The sequence below is a fragment of the Trichoderma evansii genome (genome assembly GCF_050947405.1).
Source record: "Trichoderma evansii strain SZMC 28006 chromosome Unknown GGI43scaffold_2, whole genome shotgun sequence".
In the NCBI taxonomy this organism is placed as follows: Eukaryota; Fungi; Ascomycota; class Sordariomycetes; order Hypocreales; family Hypocreaceae; genus Trichoderma; species Trichoderma evansii.
This window is the reverse complement of record NW_028145204.1, coordinates 2,946,906-2,973,845: the sequence shown is the minus strand read 5'-3', so window position 1 is coordinate 2,973,845 and position 26,940 is coordinate 2,946,906. Positions and strand designations below refer to the sequence as shown.

The window sequence follows — 26,940 nt, the reverse complement described above, 5'->3', positions numbered from 1 at the left end:
CCCAGACGTCAAGAAGTAGGGGCCACTCTTCAAGCTGCTGTCACCGATTCATGCAATACTGGGTACAGTACACAATACTGTACAATCCAGTGCCGGCAGCAAGCCACATCTGCAAAGTCGCAAGAGTATATGAGGAATGACAGGTGCCCTGGCTATCACGGCATTATCGCAGCTCGATGCACTCAAATCGGTTGACAGGTTGACAGCCTGTGACGCAGGTGCAGGCCTTGCTGGACAGGTGGGCGCCTGATAGGAGAGCGAAGGGTGGAAGAGAATTGCCTCGTATCCTTCGTATTACAAACGGGTTCAGGCTCAAAGCCGCGCCTCCACCCAACAACTTGTGTTGTCTCTGCTCTGTCCCATCGCTTTTGCAGCGTAGGGTACCAGACCTGTCATATACACGTACACACACGTGCTCTGTTATTTCTCCTATTCTCTGGACTGAGCATAATGTATTATTTGGTCTTGGTAAAGCACAATATGATGGAATATCAAACATCAGCCCATGTTAATCGCAGGTGTATCATGTGCTCTATATTTGATACAAGACACTGAAATGCCAGCAGTAGAGTACAGTACTCGAGCATCACCATTGACTCTTTTTACTCGCGGCGTCGTATCTAACTGGTACGTGCTTGTACTACTTGAAAATCGCAGCACTGCGACAGCTGCATTTGCGCCGCTTAGCGTGCTGTGATGAGCGTCCACTGCGGAGCTGCTCGGCACCTACCAGCCGGAAGCTGCCCCTAGAGCCAGCCAGTGCCCCAGCCTGGCGCAGTTGATCTGACCGAGTCTGGCGCTGATGGCCTCAGCAGCGTTTCAACTCTGGCAACGCCCACAGTGCGCGGGCGGTTGCGGATGCAATTGATTGATGTATCGAAATGCATGTCGCAGATGAATCTGCCACAGCGGGCGCTGCTTGTGTCTAGAATAATTAGACAGGGTAATCTACCCCAGTGGATAGCATAATGGAATAGAGTAAAATACACTAGCACTGCTCGTACAGATCTGTTATCGCTGCTACGCCTCAAGGAATAGTAATACTGCTTGCTCTGCAACGTAATCATTGAATGTTCTCCAGATGGCCGCGTAGATCAAGCAGCGACGGCAACAGTTTGCGTCCCCCTCTCGTCCCGCACTGTATGCCCCCCAATCTCTAGTGCCAGCAAGCCCGCTTCCACCGGCAACGTCTCGCCGAGCCAGCACCTGCCTGCACGCTCTCGCGGGAATAGCGCTTTGGGTGGTGTGGCTCAGCGGCCCAGCAAGGCGTCGCAGCGCTTCAGGCTCGCTGAAGGCCCCCCCCGTGCTTTAGTGGCAGCGTGGAAGCTTTCGTCCCCCCCCTAAGCAGCCCCCCCAAACGCACTGCGCGCGCCCGCGATTGGCCCAAAGCCTGGGCCTACTCGGATGATACGGCCGGAAGGGCCCGCAAGGCGACCGTCGCTCGCGCAGATGCCAGATGCTGAGATGCCGATTTTCCGTGGTCAACCAAACGCCTCTCCAGGAGGCTTTGCAAGGCGGGGAACCACAAAAAAAACGACTCGAGCAGAGACGATCAAATGGCCCATTGCACTGCGCGCGCCCAGGCCAGCAACCGCTGCCTTTGTTCGTTCTGGCGTCGCCGCCGCATATCCTTTTTATCCCGCCGGGGGTCCGCCGCAGGTCTTTTCGACTGTCTCAGTCCCGTCGTGCAGCAGCCAGTCTCTCCTCTCTCTCGTCGCTCGCCTCTCGCAGTCTCAGTCTCTCTCTGCGTTGCTGCCGAGAACCCTGAAAAAAGTTCCAGCGCAGCTTCTTCTGACGTGTTAGCGCTCTCTATTTCTGCGTTCCGGTCGCTGTGCCTGCTGCTGCCCTTTTTGGCCACCTCCAACATTTCACCTCCCGCGATACGAGCGACGGCGAACGCCTTCCCTTTCTTTGCATCGACCACAGATCTGAGCCGGGCGAAAATCAATAAAAGGGAAAAATAAAAAAGAGAAGCAGGGACATATTAAGCACGCGAATATATACAGAGAAAAGGAGCAGGACAAGTGAAAGCAAACGAAATACGGGACCCGAACCGAGTGCGCATACAAGGATCCCAGGAGGCCATGATGATGGCTTGAAGCTGCCACCGTGTTGAGGACAGCACAACCACCACGCCGCGAAGCCGCATCCTCATCGCAAACACCCAGCACCAACCTGCAGTCTCCAGACGCACAATCACATCACATAATATTCTCGCCCAGCACTAGGCGCCAAGCAGGGCCAAGCAATCGTGGCTTGGCGATATCGATTGACTTCCGCGTTTGTGGCAGATTAGCGAAGGGGCAGCGCCTCGGCATACCATACATATCTGCGCCCACATACACCCACGTACATATCCTTATACCTGTATATCGAGAGAGGAGGCATCTGCCAACAACCATCATGGCTACGACTCCTCCGCCTGCGGCCCCCGTGCCCATCCTCGAGCAGCTCTGTGTCACCACCGCCATCATCGGCCTGCTGGCTATTGGCGGCAAAACCATCGACTCGCTCTACGAGATGAACACCAGTCCTGGCCGCGACACATCCATCCTCAACAAGGCGCTGCAAGAAGTCAAGCAATGCCGCTCCTCTGTTCACATTCTGTACAAAAACTTTTCTCTGCTCGAGGCCGGCCAGCTGCCCTATCCCGATCGAGCGACCTGGATCAGCATCGACGACCTGATCGCCACGCTGACCGATGCCGTCCTCGCCATCTCTGACCTGCAAGAGGCCATCGTGCCCATTGAGGAATGCGAAAACCTGTCTACGCGAATTGCCTCGTGCAAACAGCATTCCCAGAAACTGTCGAGCTTGTCCGCCAGGATCCGGTGGCATAACCTATCCATGAACATGATGATGACCATCCTAAAGTGGTAAGCAGACACTCCCCCCCTAGCCCACTCAGCGCGTAATATTGTAGAAATAGAAATGTCCAATATTTGCCTCCATGCTATTTTTGGCTTCATTCAGGCTAATATGGGAAATCCAGTCCTGGCGAAGAAGATGCCCAGAACAGCAGGCTCGGCCTGGAGCGACGAATGACCCGGCTGCTCTCCTCCAACAGCGACCTCTCACTGCGCATGCGCCGACTGAGAGATTCCTTTGGCGCGCGATCCATGGTCCGGCGCGCAATCCAAATCCCAAACTATGCGCCCGTGGCCCAGAATGCGCCGCGGCTACCTGCGGACCGCACATCCTCAGCCTCGTCCATCTCTGAAGCCTCAGCATCAACCTCCGCGTCGGGGCAGTCCAGCCAGCAGCCTACATCCGATGGCGATGCTGCTGCTGCCGCTCCCCAACCCCGACTGTGGTCCATCTTTTCCGGCTACAACCTGGCCGACATCCCCGTCCTTTCCATGATTCCTCTTCCAGTCCTAACCCTCGAACTTCGTGACAACGAATTTTACACTTTTGATTTTGCCCAGCGAGTAAGCGACGATCTCGTTGAGCTTATGCAGCTCGATCCGGGTCAGCAAGGCACCAGCAAGATGCTGCGTGTCATTCTCCAGAAACCGGTGGTGGCTCTGCCGCCAGGTTCCAGCGCCGGTATGAACACGACCCCTAATACTACTACAGTGCCATTGGATGGTTCAGCCATCGCCAGCACGACTCCCGCACAGGAGCCTATGCGGTTAAAGAAGATGATCAAGTTCAAGAACCCGCTCAAGCACCGTATTCGACGAAAGACTGTTAAATGACGGTCCTGGTTGAGCTGCTTCGGCTTCTATGAGCACGCAGTAGCTCGAGAGAAGATACAGTGAAGAGCCACCTATACCACGGCACATATATGACTGATAAACAAAGGGGATAAAGGAATGTCCCCTTCTACCTTTTACTTGTCGCTATTGTTTCAAGGCGTACCAACTCACTCTATGTGTATGGGTCCCCTCTCCCAGAGTTTGTCCATGTTACAAATTATTCATTTCTTTCTTTTTTTTGTTTTCTATATTTTACGTCTTTACTGTAGCCACATCATTTGGAAATAAAGCGAACGGCGTTTTGGGGAAAACGCATCTTGAGGGAAATATTGGAAATTGGCTTTTTATAACTTTTTCTACGCTATACATATATCTGCATCTATCTATATATATTTCTACCTCCTAGTCTCCAATTTACCTTTTTAATTTGAATTAAAATGATATGAACAAGACATTATTTGTGCGTATATGAGTTTATCAATGACTTGAATTAGTTCTCAGGTATGTGCCCGCTATTACGACTAGTCTACTGTGTAGCCAAAAAAGAAATTATAATATCCAAATCCCCCATGCCATGTTCTATCCCCTCAGATACAGTCGCACATTTGTAAATTACACGCGAAATGACATAAAAACTCCCGTTTACATGATCGCCCGGGGACCGTGCTGCTTGATCGTCTTGCTGTAGGAGCTGATCTTGGTTTCCAGCTCACGCTTGGGGAATCCCTCAAAGGAGAGAGCGTAGGTAGCAACAGAGTGGGCAATAAGCTGGGTATAATGGTTAGCAAATGTATAAAATATTGTAAATAATATCCATAGAAAGAGCTTACCTTGGTGTTCACCTCCCAAGCAGTGTGGTTCAGGTTGCCCAGGTCATCGCAGATTTGGTGGTAGCAGGGGTCAAGCCACTGTCCGGCATGGCCACCAAACATTTCTTCCTCCTCCTTTGTCTTGACGGCTTCCGCACCAGTGGCAATTCCACCAGCAGGGATGCCGGCGCGGATGAATCCGTCATAATCGCTACGGCCGTCAAAGGGAACTATCAAGAGGTTAGACACCAAACAAACAAATAGAACGGGGGACTCTGGCGGAAACATACTAAAGGTGTAGTTGAGACCCTGGGTCTTGTACCAGTCGACGTAAAGGTCTCGCAGCTCCTCAGAGCCGGCAGGGCTCTCTGCGTTGGTAGCGTTGTAAATCTGGTAGGCAAAGTTGGGGCTGGCCACTATTTTAAAATCAGTCAGTAGCTGCCTCCTCGCTATATATTATCAAGGTCTACTTACTCATGTCGTAGTCCATAAAGAGACGTATCTTCTGGTTCTCTTCCTCGGACAGGCTGGCGGCGTAAAAGTCGGATCCCAAGAGACCTTCCTCCTCGGCGGCCCACCAGGCAAAGCGAACGCAGTTGTTCACCTTGAACTTGGTCAGCTGGACAGCAACCTCGAGGACTGACATGCTACCAGAGCCATCATCATTGATACCGGGGCCCTCGGCAACACCGTCACTGTGGCCACCCAGCATGACGCAGTTGTCTGGATCTCCCTCATCCGTCTGGGCCAGGACATTGACCGTCTGGATCTGCTTGACCTCGGCGTCAATGTAGGCAATTGAGCTGACGGATTCGCCCTTGGCAAGCTTCTTAGCAATCTCGCCGCCCTCCACGCCGTCGATGCCGAATGTCGCGACGTGATATTTGGTTGGTTCGCCCAGAGTGCCGTGGAGCTCCTCGGGGTCGGTGTTATAGATGACGGCAGCCTTGGCACCAGCCTTTCCAGCCCCGATGGACTTATCGCCAAAGGCACAGGCTCCTCGGCGGATGAAGGCAATGTTGTCCTTGACGTTCGCGGGATAATCGGAGTCATGGCAGCCGTCATTCTTAACGAGCACCAACTGGCCATGAACAGGCTCTCTGTCCTTGGTTGCCGGTGTCAAGCCCATCGGAACAGCACTCTTTGATACGCTGCTGCCGAGAACAAGCTGAGACTCGAAGACATTGCTCAGCGTCACGGGGAATTCCTGGGTAGAGATGGTGTAATAATCGCCTTGGTCGAGCAGAGTGTTGACAATGTAGTTAAGAGTCCTCTCGTGACCTGGAATTCAATGATTGCTATTAGTTGCTGTTGCAATCGCTGCCGGATGGCTGATTATTACTCACCAGTGCTGCCAATGACTCGGGTCGGGTGACCGTAATCCTCCTCCGAGCTCTGGGCAAACTTGTAGAACTTTTCGGCGCGCTTAACGAGAGCGTCGATGCTGATGGCATCTTGCAGGGCCTCAGTGCTAATGATCGGCTTCGAGCTGTGCGACGCAGAGTGCGAAGAGGGAGAAGTCAGCGGGCTCTGCTGCCAGGGTCCGGCGAATCCAGCAGCCGAGGCGCTGAGGAATGAGGCCGTGAGGGCCAGTCGGCTCAGGACAGCCATTGTGGTGGTGATTATGGAAATGAATGCGGGAGCTGCTAAACAGAAAGGAGAGGAAGCTGGGGGCGATTAGAAGGAAGAATGGTGGGAGGAGAGAGAAGAGACGATGATGGAAGAAGAGTCAACTGAGATAAGCTAGAGATAATGCACGCCGTAATACTGCAGCACGGGCAGTAATAGCTCCTCTCCTCAGCTTGGCTTAGCTCCGATAGCGTCAGTTCAACTGATTGATGCGGGCGGCCAGAGCCTGTGACGCTGCGGCTAGGCCTAAACGGGGCCCCTAGTCCGCTAATAGGGAGTGTCTCAGTGGTCACAAGGCACCCAGCACAGGGGAAGAGGTCCCTTGCAGCGGCTAAGGCAGGGGCCGCTACCAGCCATGAGGCGTGAATCTCGGTGAGATGCAGGCATCGACAGCTGATGGATGCAGGCTGCGGCGTCTATCATTGCATATTGATCTTCACAGCATTAGCGGGGCATTTATTCATTATTCTCAATGAATTATATCACATTATTTATGCCCTCTCCCTTTTTTCGTATCAGCTGTTGGCCAAGAATTACACAGACCGCGGCTCCGCCAATCAGTGCCCAGTGTCGCATCGCACAGCCTAAGACATTGTCTGATAGCCTGACTCATGATCTTACTTTAGGCATCCTGTGTGACATCATATACGCATATCGAGCTTACTAGGAAGCTATCGATATACGATCGTCGTAGGCTAGCTGTGGAAACACACGGGAGCTATAATTTTGGTGTCTGCACGTATCCGATTGCTTGTCTCCTCACATTGGCTCATGCTGTGTTATCATAGACGTGTGATATGCCCCTTTAGTTAAAGAATATTGCACATGGATATTTCAAATCATGTCTTCTTCTATTTTCATTTGCAAGAGAGCTCATTTCGAGTTATTAAATCCCAATAACCATGACTCGCATGTGAAGTTTAAATATACGTACGGTACTGTGGGGTCGTTCAAATGCAATAGAGCAAGAGGAGGTTGTCAAAATGGCAATATTTTGAGAAAAGGCAAAGAAGAAATATACAACTTGAAAGTAGGCATGACTTGTTGAGCAGTTGCTGCCAACGCTTTCAATTTGATCGAAAGAGTGTCTCTTCAACTCTCTCTTCTCCACCCGGAGTTGGGCACGTTGAGTTATCACGGGCTATCATTGGTATTTTATATCTTCAATCTTAGTCTGTCGGCGTACATGTATCTTACCTATCAGCATGTAATCTCCTACATAGGTTTCAAGACTCATGCCTATCTTAAAATCCATATTTCAAATACTTTCATTATACGGTTACCGGCCCGAATACCAACGCCGGCAGTTGAACTAGGAAAGCGGAAAGATGCGGTTAGAAAGGATTTTCAATTCAGTGGCGCTTCTAACACCATACTTACTATCCGCGCCAAATGTGTAGCTGTGTACCGCGCGATTCAAGATCCAAGATTTTGGAAATCGATGTGTCGTTTATAACCGAGCCCACAACCACAGCCCGCCTCTAACTACCGACTTCGGCGAATTGGTTATTGGTTTATTCCCAGTAGCCAACCAAAATTCAGCCAAGCACATTGCTGAAAGGTTTTTTATTAACTATCCTTCTCTAACCGCTAATGGCTCCGTTTGGGCAAATTTGGAATTGAGTTGGCAGTATCGTATATGAGTTTCGACATCGGAGTCATTGATCCTATTACAGTTCAACTTGGTATGAAGCATAGCTGTAGCCAGACAGCGCTAACAATTGCCACTGAGCGGCCGGTTCCTGAAGCTATTGATTCTCGACAACTGTTAGCCTATTTATAAGATCTGGATTTGCTGACTGATCTCGGCTGAAAGGCTATTCAACGATTTCTTTTACCGCTTAGACGAAGCGCCCGTAAGACGCAGGGGCATTACCAACTGTACAAGAATATGCCCATTTAGCCTCATCCTTACTAGCTTTTGATAGCAGAGAATTTTCAGAGTAGTAATCCGACAACGTATGATGATCTCCGAGGCGATAGGGATTCGAGATGGGCTCTATCGTCAACACTGACCCAGTGTTGGATTTGGTTGTTTTGGGCTTGAGCAGTGGAATTTCCATGGTATGATCTTATATTATTTGTGGGATTCGTCAGTTGAATCCGGATGCTCACCAAGTAGTTTAGGAGAGCATAGATTGCGCTTTATGCCATTTCAGACAACAAAACCCGGCGCAGCCTGTCAGCTTAGAGCTGCTGAAATATGGAGAGACGCTGCTGGACCCTGAAATTAAGAAGCGACTGATGGACATGGCTCTTCATGACGTCAATTTACCAGAGCAAATTGCGGGAATCAATGTTATTCTTGGGGAAGCTTTTGCCAAGGCTGCGTCGGAGTTCATCGCTACCAATAACATTGATAAATCTACAATAGATGTTATCAGTTCTCATGCGCAAGCAACATGGCGCATTCCTTATCCCACAGTACACCAAGTGAGGACGCCTCTGAGTATGGACGAAGGTGTCATTATTGCTGCACGTACCGGAATCACAACAGTGACCGATTTTCGCGTCGGTGAGGTCGCTGTGGGCCAGCAGGGGGCTCCCCATGCCGATTTTGACGCCCTGCTTCTGCATCACCCTACCAAACTAAGAGCCTGTCAAAACATCAGCGGCCTTGGAAGCGTGTGCTTTATACCCCCGGACATCGACGGCGAGCTAAATGATAACTTCTTATATTTTGATACGGGCCCTGGAAACATATACATCGACGCTGCTGTTCGCCATTACACTAATGGCGCGCAAACATACGATATAGATGGTGAAATAGGCAAGCGAGGAAAGGTGGACGAAGAGATTGTGGATGACTTCATCTCTTCTCATCCTTACTTTCAACAGTCTATTCCCAAGACTGCTAGCCGCGATGATTTCGAGGCTACATTAGCTCATGAACTTATATCCAAAGCGGAAGATAAGGGGCTTTCACCAGAAGACGTTGTTGCCACGATTACGAGAATCACGGCGCAGTCCATCGTAGATCATTACAAGTGCTTCGCGCCGTCACAAGATATCGACGAACTATTCCTTTGTGGAAGCAGCGCCTATAACCCAAACATTGTTAATTTTATTCAAAAAAATTATTTTTCGACAAAGATATTTATGCTTGACGCTGCTGGTGTCCCAGCTGTTGCGAGAGAGGCAATCACCATTGCGTTGCAGGGCATGAACGCAGTTGTGAGCCGGACTACGCTGACATCGCACGATGCTGAGACACGGCAAGAGCAGGTTGTTGGGAAAGTATCTCCTGGAGATAATTATGGACAAGTGATGCAGAAGGTGATGCAATTTGGAAAAGGCGAACAGTTGGAGCCTATAAGAGACTTGGTCAATGTGGTCAATGGAGAAGTAATACCCAACAAGTGGTGATTTGCATGGCAACGGAAGAGTTAGGATATACCATTCATGTAGATAGAATTCGTGCGTGCATCAGCGATTGTAAATGAGCATTGGCAAAAGAAAAAGAAGAAGAATGTAAATAGCATAGTCAAAGTTTAAATAGTTCATTTCAACATGTACATGTCCGCAAAACGGGGACATACTAAGCGCTCTTACCAACCTTGAAGGCGGCTCATGGTAACTAACGATACATTTCTTGTGAACATGTACCGTAAACGGAGTTTAACTTTTCAAAATTGTGACAACTATTTGATAAAAAAATCTAGTTGATAGTGCTGAGTCTTGAGTCAGATGTGAAGTTAGCTGTGACATCAAATCGTCGTTATTAGGCTTGTAAGTCGTTCGCAGTAGACGGGCAAGGGAAATATAGCATTCTCCCGCTTCCGTTTCTTTAACCGGACTTTTTACAACTCAAATTTCCGATTCAATCGACTCTTCGAGCTGATAACTACGTTAAATGGTGACAGCGAGAGTACATTATTGGCAACAAAAGAAATTATAAATTAAATTCGAGACAACTAAATTCACTTTTTTCAATAACTTGATACGGAAGGAAGTAAGCAACATGCGGTATTTATATCTCAATATTAGGCCATAGTGTGCTGTAAGTACATGTAGCAATACAAAAGAACGCGGGGTTAGCTTACGCAACGGAGATTTTGGAGCCGAGGCACCCTATAAAATAGAGTAGTTATATAGTTCATAGACGAATATAAAAGGAATGAAAGTTACGTGTGTGCTTTATCCTTTCTCTATCTATTTATATTTCAACTGTCAATAACCGGTCTTAACACCTTTTACGAATTTATGACAATTCAACTTGTATTATAACCACCTGGAATCAGTCATGGCTAACATGGATATGTCAAAGATCATCAAGCCTTGGAAGCTAGATGCCCAGCCCACTTATTCTTTTATAAACGTCAACCTTATCGACCCCGTTAAAGAACAAGTGATTGAGAATGTTACAATTAAAACATCCGGAGGAAAGGTTGTCTCCATAGACACTAGCGGAAACGCAGCTGCTAATACTGCCGATGGAGAGATCACCGTTGACCTCAAAGGCAAGCATGTATGTCCTGGGCTGATTGACTGCCACGTACATATCGCTGTGGTCCCCGGTGAAGCGAATTTAAGTGCTTATAGAGACATGACTGAGAGAATAAGTCTCATTCGTCAACCCTGGGTCTTGAAACCTATGCTTGATAGAGGATTCACATCTGTTCGCGATTGTGGTGGTGCAACCTTGGCCATGAAAGAGGCTGTTGAAGATGGTGTCTGCATCGGTCCTCGGCTCTTTATAGCAGGATATGCGCTTTCTCAGACTGGCGGCCATGGCGACATGAGAACTTCTCACGATCAGAGCCCATGCTCTTGCGGAACTGTCTCTGGAATCAGCCGTATTGCCGACGGAGTATCGGAATGCTTCAAAGTTGCTCGCGATGAGCTACGTCAAGGGGCAGACTTTATCAAGATCATGGGTGGCGGAGGCATCGCAAGCGCTACGGATAAGATTGAGAACCTTCAGTTTTCAGACGAAGAGATCAAAGCTATTGTTACCGCGGCAAAGAATAATGGCACATATGTCACAAGCCATAGCTACACACCTCAAGCTATCCAACAAGCTATTCGACAAGGAGTGAGGGGTATTGAACATGGCAACCTCCTCGACGCCGAGACGGCTAAACTCATGGCCGAATCGGGCACATTCCTCACACCCACTTTGATCACGCACGTCATGTCGAAGCAGCTCAATTTCTTGCCTCCGGTATCAGCAGCAAAGAACGATGATGTTTTGAAAAGGGGTCTTGAAGCTATCAAGATTGCGAGCGATGCCGGTGTAACAGTATGCTTTGGCACCGATCTGTTAGGACCGCTGCATTTTGCTCAGAGCAAAGAGTTTTCAGTCCGAAGCCAAGTCCAGACGCCTGGTGAAATTCTTCGCAGTGCGACTGTCAACGCGGCAAAGCTGCTTATGAAGGAGAATGAGCTGGGACAGGTTAAGGAGGGATTTCATGCAGACTTTATAGTTTTGGATGGAAATCCTTTGAAGGATATCACGCTATTGGATCGTTCCGAGACGAGCATTTTGGCTGTAATCAAGGATGGAAGGGTTCTTTCGTCAAAGTTGTCTGAAGTTAAGGTGGATGTAGCAAGTCGGCCATAGAAACGATAATATTGAAGCGGTCTATTGAGGATGGTCTAGCATGAAAGTAAATCTATGGGTATACTAAATATTACCAAGCAACTGCATGCCCATCGCCGCGTAAATCACTTCCTCCACTGTAGACTCTCTGGCCACTTGGGTCGTATTTTGCTTGGATAACTTGTCCTCTTCCAAATAGGTCACGGTTCCATCCTTTTATAAGTTCTACGTCATGGCCCAGCTTGCGCAAACCCTCGACGGTCTCGTCTGGGAATCCTTCTTCCAAGCAGATCATAGACTTTTGTGTCAGTTTGGAGTAGTCACCTTCCGTTGCATACTCGGGAAGTGTACGTGACGGTCGGATGCACACTCTTGGAGCGTCTAGAGAATCTTGAGCGTTGAAGCCAAAGACGCACGAGTTGAGCATGACTTGCAAATGGCCTTGTGGTTGCATGAAGCCACCCATGACGCCATAAGAGAGATCAAGACGGTCATTCTTCGTTACCATGGCTGGAATAATTGTGTGGTATGGTCGCTTGCGAGGCCTGAGTGTATTCACGTGTCCTTCGCGCAGCTGAAACTGTGTGCCCCGATTCTGTAGAGCGAAGCCACAGCCTTTTGGAACAATTCCACCACCAAAGTTGGAAGCAAGTGAGCAGATGAAGCTGCAAGCATTGCCTTCCGAGTCTGATGTAGTCAAATAGACAGTATCCGAGGCGTCTTTGGGGAACCCATGCTTCAAGGTGTTATCAACAGCATCTAGTTTGAAGCAGGACGCTCGCTCGGCGAGGTATTTCTCGCCGAGTAAGCTTTTCCAAATTGGCCCAGAATGCTCTGGATCCGAGACATACGCATCTCCATCGGCAAATGCATATCTAAGAGCTTCCACAATAGTATGAACATACTCGATAGAGTTATGCTGTAGACTCTTAAGAGGAGAAATCTTTCCTTCTTTCTCCAGGCTGTTGATAATTCCCAACGCCTCTAGAGCAATGATACCCTGACCGTTAGGCGGACATTCCAATAGTTTATATTCGCCGTAAGCCTGAGATATCGGTTCAACAAAAGTCGTCGTATGGTCTTTCAAGTCTTGAGTCGTCATAAACCCCTGGAGTTGCTGGAGAGTATCCGCAATAGACTCTGCAACCCATCCCTCATAAAATCCTGCTTTGCCTTTGGAAGCAATTTCTCGAAGCACCTTGGCGAGATTAGGGTTTTTGAAGACATGTCCTGCTCTCGGAGCTTTGTCGCCTGCCAATAACACCTCGCCGCCGTTGGGAGAAGACTTTTTTAGCATCCCCTCGCATTCTATCCAGTGTCGAGCGGTGATTTCAGAAACCGGGAAGCCATCTTCACATAGTTCGATGGAAGGTTTCAGAATTTGTTCCATAGTAACTTTACCGCTGCCGTAGGTATTCATTGCGTCAAACCATCCGGCAACTTGGCCAGGAACTGTAACCGAGTTTGCATGATGAGGTGGTAATAAATTCCCACTCAAGCCTATTTCGCGACACTTGTCTATTGTCAACGCAGCCGGTGAGCGACCTGATCCGTTGATTGCAAAAGCCTTCTTCTTCTTCTCATCCCAAAAGATCATAAACATATCTCCTCCTACTCCTGTCGAATTTGGCTCAGTCACGCCGAGCGCAGCCGCGGTGGCTATCGCTGCATCAACCGCATTGCCACCCGCTTTCAAGATGTCCAGGCCAGCTTGCGCAGCAAGAGGCTGTGATGCTGCAACGATGCCTTTTGTGCTATACACAACCGATCTACGACTGTTGAATCGACTAAAGTCAGGATATGAGGGATTGAATAATGCATCCGCTTCCTCTTTCGAAGTTGCAACGGCGGCACCAACAGCGTCGAACGGCATGGTGAATGGCGGATATTGGCTTTGGCAATCTATGGTGAAAAGACCAGACTTGGAACGAAGGTCAATAACTTAGTTGTTTCATAACAGCCAGAGTAACTGAGAGATATCGGAGAGAAGCAATCTCATTCGGCTTTACCAACCCATACCGACACATTTCCGGAGCTATGTGGCCCCCCACCTAAGATGTTGTGACTCTACTATTATCGGCTTTGTCTCAAAAGGCGTGTTGATGCGGGGTACGATCTACATTGTATAGCCGTTCAGACAGTTTCTATTTATTCTTGGCGTGTCATTCACTTCTCCATACCAGCGCCACTGCGGGGGCTAGAGGCATTCATATACACGCTAGCGGGCGAAATATTATCCCAAGATATGGCCATGATTCCCAAAAGCGGTGATCGGTTGAACAGCCGTCGGAACTCGCAGTGAATAGAGATAACGTTACACGATAGATATCGCGTACATATTATTCGTTCACTAGGTAATCCGGGGTATTTCTGAAGTTCGGCTAAAATCAGCCGGGCTATTTAATAGAGGGTATAGGCTACGACTAGTAGCTGCATTTGTTGTATGATCATGAGATACGAAGCAATCGGGGAGATAACGGCATCATGGACCGTCTACCCTTATCATGTCCCATGAATATACTTCATATCAATGTATGCAGTCTAATCTTTCGGCTGTGAGCGAATCATGCCAAGTGCTGTATGACACCGGTGCTCAACGGCTACAGATAGCTAGACAATTAGTCTCATGGTGGCTCAAAAGATGCTTCATAGCCCTTTTCTATCTTCCACCTAGGGAGCATGATGTGGTTACATTCTAGATCGCTTAAAACCTTAGTACACTACATGACGGAGATGTTGTTACGGGAATTACGCTATTGGACGGCTCGTGAAGTTCTACCGTAGAGCGCCCAGCTTGATGCCCACCCTTGATATAAACCAATTTCAGCTGCATTGTAAACGAGTGACGTATGGTACTTTTCGATGAAGTATAAATAACGGTAGAAAGAAACAATGTCATTCGACCCATCACTATATAGCTAAACAGCAAACTATCTCATAAAGGAATTGCGACAGCACAGCTACAATCATGACTCAGGCTGCCGTTGATGACCCTCATGGTCTGGACGACAAGGCGGCAGTTGAAACCGTTGAGAATGATATTACTCCAAAAAAAGAATGGGGTGTCATCACGCAGGGAGCCAAGGAGGCTACTGATTTAGAACACTCCCAAGGTATCCTTGAAGCTGTTCGCTTACAGTGGAAAGGCGTTGCATGGGCTTCCTTTTTCTCTTTGTCTATTGCCATGTATGGGTACGATAACGCGCTGATCAATAATTTCTACGGCTATCCAGCTTTCCAAAAAGCATATGGGGTGCCTGTTGGCAAGGGTTACCAGGTCCCCGCCAAATGGCAGACGGGCCTTTCGCAAGCAAGTATCGTGGGAATCATTCTGGGTGCTTCGTTCAACGGCTTCTTTTCTTCGAGGTTTGGCTATAAAAGAGTTATGCTAGTTGGTCTTGTCCTTATGACTGGCTTCGTTGCTATTCCGTTCAGCGCCCATAATCTTGAGACACTTCTTGTTGGTGAGATTTTCTGCGGTATGGTCTGGGGCACATTTGCGTCTATAGGGCCAGCTTATAGCTCAGAGTGCCTACCAATCTCACTGCGCGGATTCCTAACAAGCGGCGTCAACATCATGCAGATCATTGGTCAGCTCATAGCCATTGGCGTCCTCGACGGCCTTGTCAACTTGGATTCACAATGGTCCTATAGAATTCCATTCGCCATCCAATGGATTTGGCCTCTTCCACTCTTTATAGGATGCCTATTCGCTCCAGAGTCTCCATGGTATCTTGTTCGCAAGGGCTGCCTCCAAGAAGCAGAGCACAGTATTCGTCGACTCAGTTCCAAGAATGATACAAAAGTCAAAGAGCATTTGGCAATGATCATACACACTGTGAATTATGAAGAGGAGATACGAACTGGGTCTTCATATCTTGCTTGTTTTAGAGGCAGCAATCTTCGTCGAACAGAGATTTGCTGTTTGTCATTCGCTGGTCAAGTCTTTAACGGTATTTTTATGATGAACCCCGGGACATATTTCTGGGAGCAGGCGGGATTGACTGCAAACAACAGCTATAAGGTCTCAGTGGCCGCTACTGCCATTGGATTGCTCGCAACCTTCATCGGGTCAGTTCTCATTGCCCATTTAGGTCGCCGTAATCTTTACCTCTGGGGTATGGTTTTCATGACTGTGGTCAACGTTCTTATCGGCATCTTGGCTACGATTCATGGCAATGAAGGGACAAAATGGGGCCAAGTAGCCCTTACTATTCTATGGGTATTCTGTTACGATATCTCTGTGGGTCCCGCCGCCTACGCGACATCGAGTGAAGTGTCTGCCGTTAGCCTGCGAGTGCAGAGCGTAGCCTTGGCAAAGGTGGCACATCAGCTTTTTGACATCATTGGAGCCGTTCTGGAGCCTTACATGATCAACCCTACTGCTTGGGGATGGGCCGGCAAGACAGCCTACTTCTGGGGCGGAACATCGCTGCTAGTCACTTTGTGGGCATTCTTCCGATATCCTGAAACGTTCAAGCGATCTTATGAAGAGCTGGATATTCTGTTTGAGAAAGGAATACCTGCGCGCGAATTTCGAAAGTACAAGGTTGATGCCTACGACATTCATGGTCAAGCCATTCAAGAGAGAGAGGCTAAATAATTGTGACTCTGAGAATGATGACTTTCTCATCTTGAGAATTTTCTTTTTCTTTGCCAAGTATATATGGGTTTTTTGTATAATAAAACTGCAATTAGCCTCTTAGGCTTCTTAATACTTTTAAAATTTGTTTCCTGCCATCCCATAACGGATACACGCCCAGTATGAGTAGACTTGTCCACAGCCATATCAGCGACACCACAATCCAAGATCGGAAGAACTGTTGATGTAGTTAGATACCGCGTTCTTGTATAATAGCAGATGAAACTCACAATTTTGCTGAAGATATACTTCGCTCCATACATTGGCAGCGGCCAGAGAACCCAAAGACCAAAGAATGAGAAAAGGGACCAGAACAGTGCATATCGTTTCCACCTCAAATCCGTTTGGTCATATACGACCTCAGAAGTACTGCTAAGAACACCCCCTTTGCTGCCCTGTCGGACGGGCTCTTCTCTATCCGATTCTTCGGTTTGGGTATCGCTGTCTAGGAGCAACTTTTCTTCCTGAAATCGCGTCCAATCATAGTTATCCGGCCAAATGAGTGACAAGATAACTGTATAAAGCAAAGGACTCAGGGCAGATGTGACAGTTCCATAAAGGCAGGGAAGTGTTTGCCCGGTAGAGTCTACGGATACTTCGCCGAATAAAGCTTGCGCTGTGCCCAGCCAGACACCAAGACCCGTGGCCAGGCCAGTTACCGCTGAAACAACAGCTGCTAAGCCACTCTGTTTGTTCCATAGAATAGTCAAGACCAAGGGGAAAATACCAGGGCATGTTACAACACCTGTGGCATATAGTTAGATAGCAATCCAACATAACGAAGATTGTGACTTACCAATCATATATAGAGTCCAACCCATATTGATGCCACCGTAGTTAAACGCCGCAGTTAGACCAGCCGAGATGGCGGCAAAGAGAACGACACCCAGGTGGCTCCACCTGATAACATCTTTATTCCCTGCATTTTTGTTGATATATGTCCTATAAAAGTCAAATGTAAAGATGGACGATACGGCAATAACTTGGGCAGACAGGGTTGAAGTTATTGCCATGAATGTCATAAGCAGGACTGCCACAGCACCGCCCTTTCCTGCAACTGCCACGGCTACATAAGGAAGCACCAGGCCATTTGTGACTTCCAAGCTATTCATTGGCTAACAAGACGAGTAATGTTAGTAAAAATTAAGACTAACAGGAGAAACTTTGACACTTACACGGGGGTATGTTGGAAATATAGGAGAGCTTTCTAATCCCAAAGCTGCAAGTCCCATTATAGTGCCAAGGCTCCAAGGGATAGAGAAGTAGGCAAATCCGCCTACTACATAACCCGGAACAACAGCTTTTGGCGATGCGGCGAATGCCTTAATGAAGTAGCTCGTATCCATCTATATATGTTAATTTCTGCATGCATTCCATAATGAACGAAACTTACAATAACAGCACCGAAATTAGAAACAAGTAGAATAATGGCGAAGAAAATTCCTTGTTGAGAGTTCATTGTAAGAAGCGATCCTTGGTAGTTTCCATCAACTGCGTGTGAAGGTTGTGCCTTGACAACGAGGTCGTATAATCCGTCAATAGAGCCGACATCGTGGTGGAGGAGTGTTTTTGTTGTCAAATAGCAGCACAAAATTGCGATGACAAATGTATGGATATAATCCGTTAAGAAACTGCGGTTACAATCGTCAGCCGTGTGTTCCAACTCTCTTACAAGTATAGCACATACGTTGCTTTTATGCCACCAACAAGTGTATACAACACCACTCCAACGGGTAAGAGGAATGTGGAAGCCATGATATGAATGCCAGTGCTACAAAATGTTAATAGAAGCTTCTTTATGAATGTCAAAATGCTCAAATCCTACAGAAATGTAATTGCAGCCGCAGCACCCAGGATCATATTAATCGTGTTGAAAAGATTGTTGACAATGGCCAAGAAAGTGAAAATAAGATGTGCAACAGTGCCTATTGATGACTATTAGTATATTAATCAACATTGAGAGCAACCACTTGTACATACCGTATCTAATTCGGACGATTTCAAGGACTGTATGTGCTTGTGGTATACGCTTTTTACAGACAACCCCAAGATATGCGAAGAAAACTATCATTCTATACAGATATTAGTTAGTACATTATATATATCGTAGAATTTTCAACGAAAATTTCCTTACGGAGAGCAGCCTGCCCCATACCAAAAACCTCCAGATATTCCATAAAGATATGTTACTAGCACACAGCTAAGCAAGGCTGTGCTCCATAACCACGACTAAAACTTCGTCAGCATGGTGGCCTTTAGGTGAGGAAAGCTTATCGTACAGATACTACTGCAGATGCAACAAGACCCGTTCCTACTGATCTGTTGGCTACCATAAAGCTGTAATATCCTAATTATCAGTCACTGCTATCAAAAGATTTGAGATTGGTGGCGTCTCGCTTACGTTTCAACATTTGAATTATCTTCGTTAAGGGTTCTCTTTAATAGACGCGTGATTCCAATCATTCCTATTCATTTTAGCTCTGGTAATCAGACCATTTATATTAGGAGAAACACACCGACAGCAAATACAAGACCAACTGCAACGACAACCACATAGCCTGCTGCCTCGGGCAGCGGCGAGGGCACCACACTGTCGTCATCAGATCTTAGCAACAGATTCATTGTGAAACTTGGTCACCTGTGCACTTCAATTCAGATGTAACATCTTGAACATATAAAATACGTACTCATTCATCAATATAAATAATAGATGCCAAAGTAAATGTGTAGTTATTCAGATGGGCGTCATCATAGAGATGCATGGCGTGATGAATTAAGAGCCAAAGGCGCATTCTTTCTTCACCTATATGAGACCATCAGAGCTAAATATGTCGTCAGTAGATAGACCCCATAGCTACGTTTATCGACCAGGGTGTTATGGTATTGACTTATTCTATACGGTGAAACTGCGATAGTCTCAGTAAGTGTCAATTCTCGGTAGTCAATGTCGTACAGATTCGCTATATCGATCATACATTGGACTCGACCAATCAATCGAACTTACATACACCATTTATCAAGGTTAATATTTCCTTGAGCCAGCTAATTGGCTGCAGTGCTTGTTCCTTGATATCACGACATCTGCTGGTAAATGGTGGTTGCCAAATTAGGAAATTTTTTGTGAAGCTAGATCATGATAGTGGATACGGGTGCTGGATCACTATACCGTTAGAAGCGCTCGTGGTAGCTTATTCGCTTCCACCTGGAAGCTATAATAACATGAATTGGCATCGTTTAAAAATAGGAGACTAAATATGACACAATTTGTGGCGCTGAATATTGCTTATAAGGCGAAAATTAAGCTTGGATGATAATTCCAGCTTTCTTCTATAAACAGCTTCTATTTCAAACCCAATGTCATCTGAAATTTACGTTGGAGTCGAAGAGATCACTCTCTTTAATAGAAGTGACCACAGCCTAAGCTTCAGCAGTTAATATTGGTATATTAACAGGCACAAATGCCTCCAAGCAAGCTGCTTTATGTGCCAAGCAGGTGGGCGGGTTGCCTGTTCGGCGTAGGGAGGCGAATGCGTTTTCGCAAATAACTTGTATGACTACATTGAAGTGTTAGTCAAATAGGATTATCTAGTACTGGGAAGATAGCAACTCTTGGGAACCAGTTTATATGTTGGTAAGACAGAGAACAGGCGTGGAGTTTAAATAGGTAGGAGCATGGTGTACCATGAGAAGACCTTAAAGAAGGTTGACTATTATAAGATTGGTTACAGCTTTCTCTGTGAAAATAGTGAACATTATGCTTTTGTGTCGCTTGAGGCAGAACGTATTCATTGTTCAATAGCTAAAGTATTGGCTAATATAGACAAAGGTGTCTCTGGGCTGGTAGTAGCCTTGCCGACGCGACGAACCCAAAAAATACATAGTTGCTGGCAAATATTGGCTGACTCGCTTGAAAAGTTGGATATAATAGAATGCATTTGAAAGAAAGATACGTATTAGTGTGAGTATCCTTGGCTTTCTGCCAAAATATTCGTATATTCCAAGATGATCTAATATTTGTTGATACACACATGGATAGCTTGACTTATCAAGTATCCATATTGCCTTAACAGATCTGCTGTTAAGGCGCGAATTGAATGCTGTCGATAAGGGATAAGCTTGCAGCCATGATCAGATATTAAGTTCAGTCTGTATTGCTTGAATTTGCTCTAATATAACGAGATCGCAGACAATTTTTAATGGCGCCACATTGCAGGGCTTTAACCATTCAAATGCCAATTTAACCGACTTCTCCCTAAAGCATACATTCGTCAAATTCTAGGGCAAACGGTTATCAGTATACACACCAATACAATGATAGATCTCGGAGATGAGTCACTACGTATATCATAGATTCTAGGCAGCAGCCTCCTATTCTGCGAAGTTTCTGTGTAAAGGAGAACGCTAGTTTAACCATCCTTCTTGTCTTTTACCATTGGTCTTTTTGACCAATACTTCTTGGCCTAAGCCTGATACTCCCTTGGACATGTTGGTTGGCATACGATCTCACATATCACTCATTTATTCCTTCAGAATCATTACCCCGCCTTTGTATATGTCTTCTCCTCTTTCCCTTTCAACACCTTCACTCTTTTTTAATATGAAAAAAATGCTCCTGGCTCTGGTACATCACCCTGATATACGAGCAGAAGCATATTTATGTTCTCACCATATCTTGCTACCACTACAAAAAAGATGTCGGACAGCTCTAATAGCCAAGATTTGCCGTCATTTACTACCTTTACAAAGGAAGATTTTCTCGCGCGCGCTGCCGCTGCGCAAGATCAACTTCGCCAGCAAAACCCAGACCTGACTGAGGCTGAGCTGGATCTCAAGCTGTCAACAGGATGGTTGGATAAAGTATTCCTAGTTGCAGATGCAGAGGTGTGTGCCACTGCGCTTTATATTTCTAATATTTATTTAATTTAGTCACTTTACATCTTTGCGTATTATGTAATTGACTGCTATCTATGCAGAAGTCTGTCCCGAAGGAAACCCACGACGAACTTCAAGCCGCATGTCTAGAATTCGTTGCTGCAAGCTATTCTCGCAATGCCCTAGATGTATTCGCAGCTAAAGCCCGTACGATCTTGGCTGATCATCAAGAAACACTACAACTTATTGAGACTACTGTTTTAAATAAGCCCGAGGCATGGGATCAAATGCACAAGCATGCTATATCTAAACAAAATACCAAAAATACAAATGTCTAGGAAAAGAGTTTAATGCAAATATATTTATGGTTATATGTGCACAAACTCTAAGCTGTGGAAAGTCTATGTTTATGAATGCCCGTTAAACCATCTCCGATCCAGGATAAACAATCCAGAAACTAACCCGGTCTGCTTTCCATATAGCTTATACATTAGCTTAAATGCGAGTGCACATAAACACGACATTCTGGTAAACTATTTGTACCAGTGAGTTGACCAACTTCTTTACATTGAAATATACAGAAGACAGCCATTGCACCCTTAGCCTAGGAATTTCCATTCCAAACCTATACAATATCTCTTGTGATTACTATGCAGCCAAGCACTCAAATCGCTCTTTTGGGCGCCTTTATCTCCGTGGCACTTGCTCAAGTTGCAAATAATAATTTCTACGACGACGATACTATCTATACATCAGGTCTCATTGCATCCTATGTAGACTTGCACCCAGGTGTATGCTGTGTGGGCTACCATCAAAATTTCTTGCCACTTGCATGTATTTTACGACCACTCCACGTGGCATCGTCACTGCATATTCAACTCAATTCGTCAATCAATGCGCTTTACCTCGTGAGTCAACGCTCAGTGGTATATGCATCTGTCCTACTATAGTGCCAGTTATATCGGGTGGCGACTGGAGAATCCAAGCGAAACGGGATGGTGAAACATGCGACGAGGTAGTCGAACCTAATGCCTATGGCTGGAATGAGGATGGTTTAACGTGGATGGTGCACAAAGATGATAGTGAGCTTATACCCAGATTGCCGATGCTATTGAAAACGCTGCCAATAAGACTGATGTTGGTAAATTGATCAAGCAGCATGGTCAGAGAGTTTAGGCCCCTATTATGTTCTAATTAAACGTAAGATACACGTATCTCAGGGTAGTATACAAACAATCAACGAATACGAGTTGGATTGTTATACTGTGGAAATGATTATATTCATTTTTTAGCTGTCAAAATTTGAAAGTGTAAATATATGTGCTCCAGCTAACGACACTCATTTAGAAAGCCATACAGCCAGTCATTACTCTACCTATACTATGGTATCAGTTATGACAAATACAAGATCTAGCTAGCTACCTTTGCTTGAAAATCTGGCGACCTTGCTGCAAATATAATAACCAGAATAGCTACGTAAACCTCTATGCGGTGAGATGAATGAGCTATCATGCAGAACAGTAGCTGTATCATAGCTAAAGTACATTTATAGTCGGGTTACAATCGAGCTACCAAGTCAAAACTAAAAAACGTACTACTTTACAGAAAATACATAGAACTCCTATTATGAACTTTGATCGCTACCGCATCTGACACGTATGTATATCCATCCCCTATCTAAGCATATTAGGTAAAAAAAAAAAACACAATAAAGAGCTCATTTTGTCTAGCATTCGCCTACCAAGCCGTAGCGCCTACCTAAACGAAAGGATACACTTCCTTTTACGTCAAGTGTCGCTTAGTCATCGACAAGGGGGCCAAGCAATACTCCGAGCGGTCCGTACGTCCAATACAAATAGACTTGTAAGTAGATACGGTAAAGAGAAGAACAGTGCTGGGCAAAGAGTTATAAGTTAGGTTGTCTCCAAGTAGCTTAGTGACGTATTAATGTAGAGGTTCTGCCTCAGAAGTAGAGGCTCCTTGCAAATATATTACGCAGTTCAGGACACGCAGATGCCCCGCGATTTGACGGACATTAACACATATGAGATCCGGATCGGTGATCAAGATCAATTAAGATAACAAGCAGAGATCTTTGACCACAAAATTAAAGACTCGTAAGCTAAAAGCGAAACTAAGCTGTGGATCTGAACTTGGATCCAATGAGAGCACGTCTAGAAGCTCAAATTAGCATCTCGTTTAAAATGTTGCTTAGAAATTAGTCCACGGACGCGATCTATCCGGATCAGCTCAGGTGGCGCACGGCGTTTGTCGTGCCGTATTCGTAATCGGCAACGCGTTCATCAAAAACCACCAAGCAGCGCCATATATATATAAATAAACCGCCGAAAAATAATCATATATTTCATTCTCATTATACAGTGCTGCAACTAGACAACAGATAAGTTTGAATAGAGGCGCGCTGATCTGGTCTGGGACAACGTACAGGGTAGCAACGCAGACTCCATTCATCAGTCTGACAACTGAGGCAACAATGGCAGCTACAAAACACAAATATGAATTCGGTGGCCCGTAGGTTGAAAATACCGAAGGATTGAACTTTCTTTTTTGCCTAACATATTAATTAGATTAGGCACTGCGTCCCTCGTCTTTGGTCTGCCGACGTTACTATATTTCTTTTACTTCACCTGCAACGACGTTACTGGCTGCCCTGCCCCAGCGCTCCTTGAGCCTCGATCACTCTCTCTGGAGCATCTCAAAAATCAAATTCCATGGCCTAAAGATGGTATCCGGGGCTTTGCTAGCTGGAAGGCTAGCGGCTGGATGTTGAGTTACTATTTACTCAGCCTGGTGCTGTATCGAGTGCTCCCTGGACAAGAGGTCTACGGCACGAAGCTAAGAGAATCAGGCCGTCCACTAAAGTATAAGTTAAATGGTAAGCCAAAATATACACAGACAGTTGATAAATGACGAGAGAGTAATTGGTTATAGCATTTTCTTCTAGCATGGTTCAACTGGCTGCATGCGCCATAGGAACACTTTTATACGGCGCCGATTTCGCTCTCTGGACCTTTATCGCCGAAAATTACTTGCAACTATATACATTCAATCTTATCCTTGCATTCGCGATTTCAATATTCGTATACTTGAAAAGTTTCACTGTCAAATCAGGAAATAGCGAATTGAGGGAGCTCGCCCAAGGCGGCCACACCGGGAATATCATGTACGACTTCTTCATCGGCCGTGAACTCAACCCTCGCGTCACCCTCCCCTTCTTTGGCGAAATCGATCTCAAAGTGTGGCTGGAAATGAGACCCGGTTTGACGGGTTGGATTCTTCTGGACCTGGCTTTTGTTGCGAAGCAGTACCGCACGTACGGATATGTGTCTGATAGCATTCTCTTCGTTACCATGGTTCAAAGTTACTACGCCCTCGAGGGGCAATATGCCGAATCAGGAATTCTTGTCATGATGGATACGATTACAGATGGGCTGGGCTTCATGTTGTCCTTTGGGGACATTGTTTGGGTGCCATTTCTCTATTCTACGCAGACCCGCTACCTCTCTGTCTACCCAGTACAACTTGGCTGGGCAGGAGTCTCGGTCGTATCAGCAGTCTTTGCCATTGGACTGTACATCTTTCGCGCATCCAACACGCAGAAACGAATCTTTCGCATGCAACCAGATCACCCTAGCGTCAAAAACATGTCCTATATACAAACCAAGCGAGGCACAAGACTCCTTGCCGATGGATGGTGGGGAGTGTCGCGCCACATCAATTATTTCGGAGATTGGCTACAAGCATCACCCTTTAGTCTTCCTACTGGTATAGCAGGGTATATGATTGTCCCCGCTGGAGCCGCTGCGACAGCCGGAGCAAGCGTAGCTACAATGCTGGATGGTCGACAAGTGGTCCAAGGCGCAGCAAGAGGATGGGGCATGATTTACACATACTTTTACGTACTATATTTCGCCTCGCTGCTGATACATCGTGAGGGGAGAGATGATGCCGCGTGCGCAGAAAAGTATGGGGAAGATTGGGACAAGTATAAAAAGGCTGTCAAGTGGAGGATTTTACCTGGTGTTTACTAGAAACACGAGAGATTTAAGACAGCTGCTGTGTCATCAACGAAGCCGATTAAACAATGAAAGCTATGTTAAACGCACATATAACATTTATGGAATAGTTTCGTTCCTTTTAGTGATGTATACGTCCTTGGCATCAGTCTCCTGACAGCACTAGCGAAGGAAGTGTCACAAAAAGAAAAGTAATAACAATATAAGCTATAGTCTCCATATTAAAGCCTTTCCACAAACGGGGTATGCAAAGATTGGGTCATTAATTAAAGCAATCAAGCGCAGAAGCGGGAACAAGCAAGTAAGGCTGACGTCTTCCAGCTCATTTGTAACCGGAAAGGCTGTCACCGAAGCAGGCCTCGAATTAAGGTTGCGAGATTGATGCTTGTTTTCTCATGGCCAAAGCATCGGCGCCAAGCATCCCGAGTAAGCTTGTATGAACTGAACGCAAAGCAGCCTAAAGTAGAAGGACGATTTGCGGGGATGGCGCATAGGCTCGGAACGATCATGATCCATTGCCTGATGTTCTAAAATCGCTGATGGAACGATGCAGATGCTGACGTCTGTGATCCTTGCGTGTCAGCTACGATCAGACACCTGAAGCACGCACTAACAGCATGTTTGGAGCTGCGGCCAAGACCGCAACTGTAGGGATCACGGAGCATTAATATGGTGGAGTTTGGTTTGATAGTTTGATATTGGGATACGGAGTAGAAAATAAGAAATTAGCTCGGCCCCGGTTCGCACGGCCCGGATTATACTTGGCCCTTATTCCGCTAGCGGTCCAGCTAGGACCTGGACCCCAGCTTCATGTACCCTAACCCACCTAAATCCTCAAACAGGGGCAACTTCAGACATGAAACTTGTCGAGCGTCTCGAAAAATCCGCGCGCAATTGGTGTGTCTGCGTTGACGGCGCAGATTGGTCGAGATGCTCAGTTTGGAGGGCCGATGCAAGCGTCAACTCTTACAGAGGCACGGCGGAGGTCGATGGATTGGACTGGATTCAACGTTACCTACGCGCAGATCAAGCAAGCTGACACCATGTGATATCTGATGGAGCGACTAATAATGGTAGCATTGTTCAATATGATTAGTACTATCTTGTCCGGAATCCGCAGCTTGCGCCTCATTCTTCTCTGAGCCGGCGCATTGACACATGCCAAATTAGCAATTTGGTGCGTAATGAACATCCATCATCCATCACAAGATGGAAATCTGCGTGTAAGTGCGCGCTGCACTCGATCAACAACAACGCCGCAAAACAAGGGCTTAAAAATTAAAATTGAAACCTTGTGTTTGCTGTTCAACAGATCTCGCCCACACATCGAAACAACTGCTGCCTATTTTGAGTTTGTTTCCATCGTATCTGCGTAGTAAAACCATCTGGACGTTCTATATTGATGCTAATGTCCTATAGACAACCGCTAATCCGGAAACCGACCAGCGGCCCGATCGCCGCAAAACCGTCGGCGCATGAACTCGACCCCGGCTTGTCGCAGAAAACGCCTCCGAAACTCCTTCCCCTGGTCTCTCCACTGCTACTACTACGCCGGCGCCGAATACACACTCCCCCAGCTGAGTCGCACCCTCGTCTGAATCTCGCGCTCTCGTCCCCTGAGGCGCATGGACGAGCAAGATGAGATGCCAAACAGCGCTTGGTTTCGGGAGATTCGGACCCTTGCTATGAGTCTGTCCGTGGCATCTGA

At 46.6% G+C, this 26,940-nt stretch overlaps 10 protein-coding genes across 10 annotated transcripts; 7 read left to right on the top strand and 3 right to left on the bottom strand.

The window, feature by feature from the left end:
* Positions 1-2,184: 2,184 nt before the first annotated feature.
* GGI43DRAFT_170775 (uncharacterized protein) lies at positions 2,185-4,156 on the top strand. Its single transcript, XM_083199717.1, has 2 exons — positions 2,185-2,876; positions 2,993-4,156. Exons 1-2 carry the CDS (start codon positions 2,404-2,406, stop codon positions 3,699-3,701), a joined length of 1,182 nt encoding a protein of 393 aa, XP_083065494.1. The 5' UTR covers positions 2,185-2,403; the 3' UTR covers positions 3,702-4,156.
* A 1-nt stretch (position 4,157) lies between these two features.
* Positions 4,158-6,271, bottom strand: GGI43DRAFT_170762 (uncharacterized protein). Its single transcript, XM_083199716.1, has 5 exons — positions 5,857-6,271; positions 4,985-5,791; positions 4,801-4,926; positions 4,532-4,740; positions 4,158-4,469 (listed from the first exon to the last, which is right to left on the bottom strand). The coding sequence occupies exons 1-5, from the start codon at positions 6,119-6,121 to the stop codon at positions 4,344-4,346; spliced, it is 1,533 nt and encodes a 510-aa protein (XP_083065493.1). The 5' UTR covers positions 6,122-6,271; the 3' UTR covers positions 4,158-4,343.
* Positions 6,272-8,131: 1,860 nt separating this feature from the next.
* Positions 8,132-9,505, top strand: GGI43DRAFT_420599 (Anhydro-N-acetylmuramic acid kinase; the record flags this gene model as incomplete). Its single annotated transcript, XM_083207836.1, has 2 exons — positions 8,132-8,203; positions 8,318-9,505. 2 exons carry the CDS (start codon positions 8,132-8,134, stop codon positions 9,503-9,505), a joined length of 1,260 nt encoding a protein of 419 aa, XP_083065492.1.
* A 729-nt stretch (positions 9,506-10,234) lies between these two features.
* GGI43DRAFT_170684 (metal-dependent hydrolase family protein) lies at positions 10,235-11,737 on the top strand. The gene has a single exon (XM_083199715.1). The coding sequence runs from the start codon at positions 10,383-10,385 to the stop codon at positions 11,700-11,702; it is 1,320 nt and encodes a 439-aa protein (XP_083065491.1). The 5' UTR covers positions 10,235-10,382; the 3' UTR covers positions 11,703-11,737.
* On the bottom strand, positions 11,644-13,819 carry GGI43DRAFT_170679 (gamma-glutamyltransferase family protein). Its single transcript, XM_083199714.1, has one exon. It carries the CDS (start codon positions 13,552-13,554, stop codon positions 11,773-11,775), a length of 1,782 nt encoding a protein of 593 aa, XP_083065490.1. The 5' UTR covers positions 13,555-13,819; the 3' UTR covers positions 11,644-11,772.
* Positions 13,820-14,513: 694 nt separating this feature from the next.
* On the top strand, positions 14,514-16,352 carry GGI43DRAFT_429800 (general substrate transporter). The gene has a single exon (XM_083209166.1). The coding sequence runs from the start codon at positions 14,650-14,652 to the stop codon at positions 16,282-16,284; it is 1,635 nt and encodes a 544-aa protein (XP_083065489.1). The 5' UTR covers positions 14,514-14,649; the 3' UTR covers positions 16,285-16,352.
* A 23-nt stretch (positions 16,353-16,375) lies between these two features.
* GGI43DRAFT_429797 (Sodium:solute symporter family-domain-containing protein) lies at positions 16,376-18,945 on the bottom strand (the record flags this gene model as incomplete). Its single annotated transcript, XM_083209165.1, has 12 exons — positions 16,376-16,501; positions 16,554-17,068; positions 17,120-17,438; positions 17,499-17,669; positions 17,717-17,954; positions 18,011-18,094; positions 18,149-18,248; positions 18,304-18,395; positions 18,458-18,552; positions 18,603-18,660; positions 18,725-18,788; positions 18,840-18,945. 12 exons carry the CDS (start codon positions 18,943-18,945, stop codon positions 16,376-16,378), a joined length of 1,968 nt encoding a protein of 655 aa, XP_083065488.1.
* A 2,070-nt stretch (positions 18,946-21,015) lies between these two features.
* On the top strand, positions 21,016-21,533 carry GGI43DRAFT_379995 (uncharacterized protein; the record flags this gene model as incomplete). Its single annotated transcript, XM_083202920.1, has 2 exons — positions 21,016-21,204; positions 21,297-21,533. The coding sequence occupies 2 exons, from the start codon at positions 21,016-21,018 to the stop codon at positions 21,531-21,533; spliced, it is 426 nt and encodes a 141-aa protein (XP_083065487.1).
* A 144-nt stretch (positions 21,534-21,677) lies between these two features.
* On the top strand, positions 21,678-22,496 carry GGI43DRAFT_394825 (uncharacterized protein). The gene is made up of 2 exons (XM_083204800.1): positions 21,678-22,277; positions 22,351-22,496. The coding sequence occupies exons 1-2, from the start codon at positions 21,989-21,991 to the stop codon at positions 22,485-22,487; spliced, it is 426 nt and encodes a 141-aa protein (XP_083065486.1). The 5' UTR covers positions 21,678-21,988; the 3' UTR covers positions 22,488-22,496.
* A 1,079-nt stretch (positions 22,497-23,575) lies between these two features.
* Positions 23,576-25,922, top strand: GGI43DRAFT_394813 (ergosterol biosynthesis ERG4/ERG24). Its single transcript, XM_083204799.1, has 3 exons — positions 23,576-23,727; positions 23,784-24,091; positions 24,148-25,922. The coding sequence occupies exons 1-3, from the start codon at positions 23,690-23,692 to the stop codon at positions 25,245-25,247; spliced, it is 1,446 nt and encodes a 481-aa protein (XP_083065485.1). The 5' UTR covers positions 23,576-23,689; the 3' UTR covers positions 25,248-25,922.
* Positions 25,923-26,940: the final 1,018 nt, after the last annotated feature.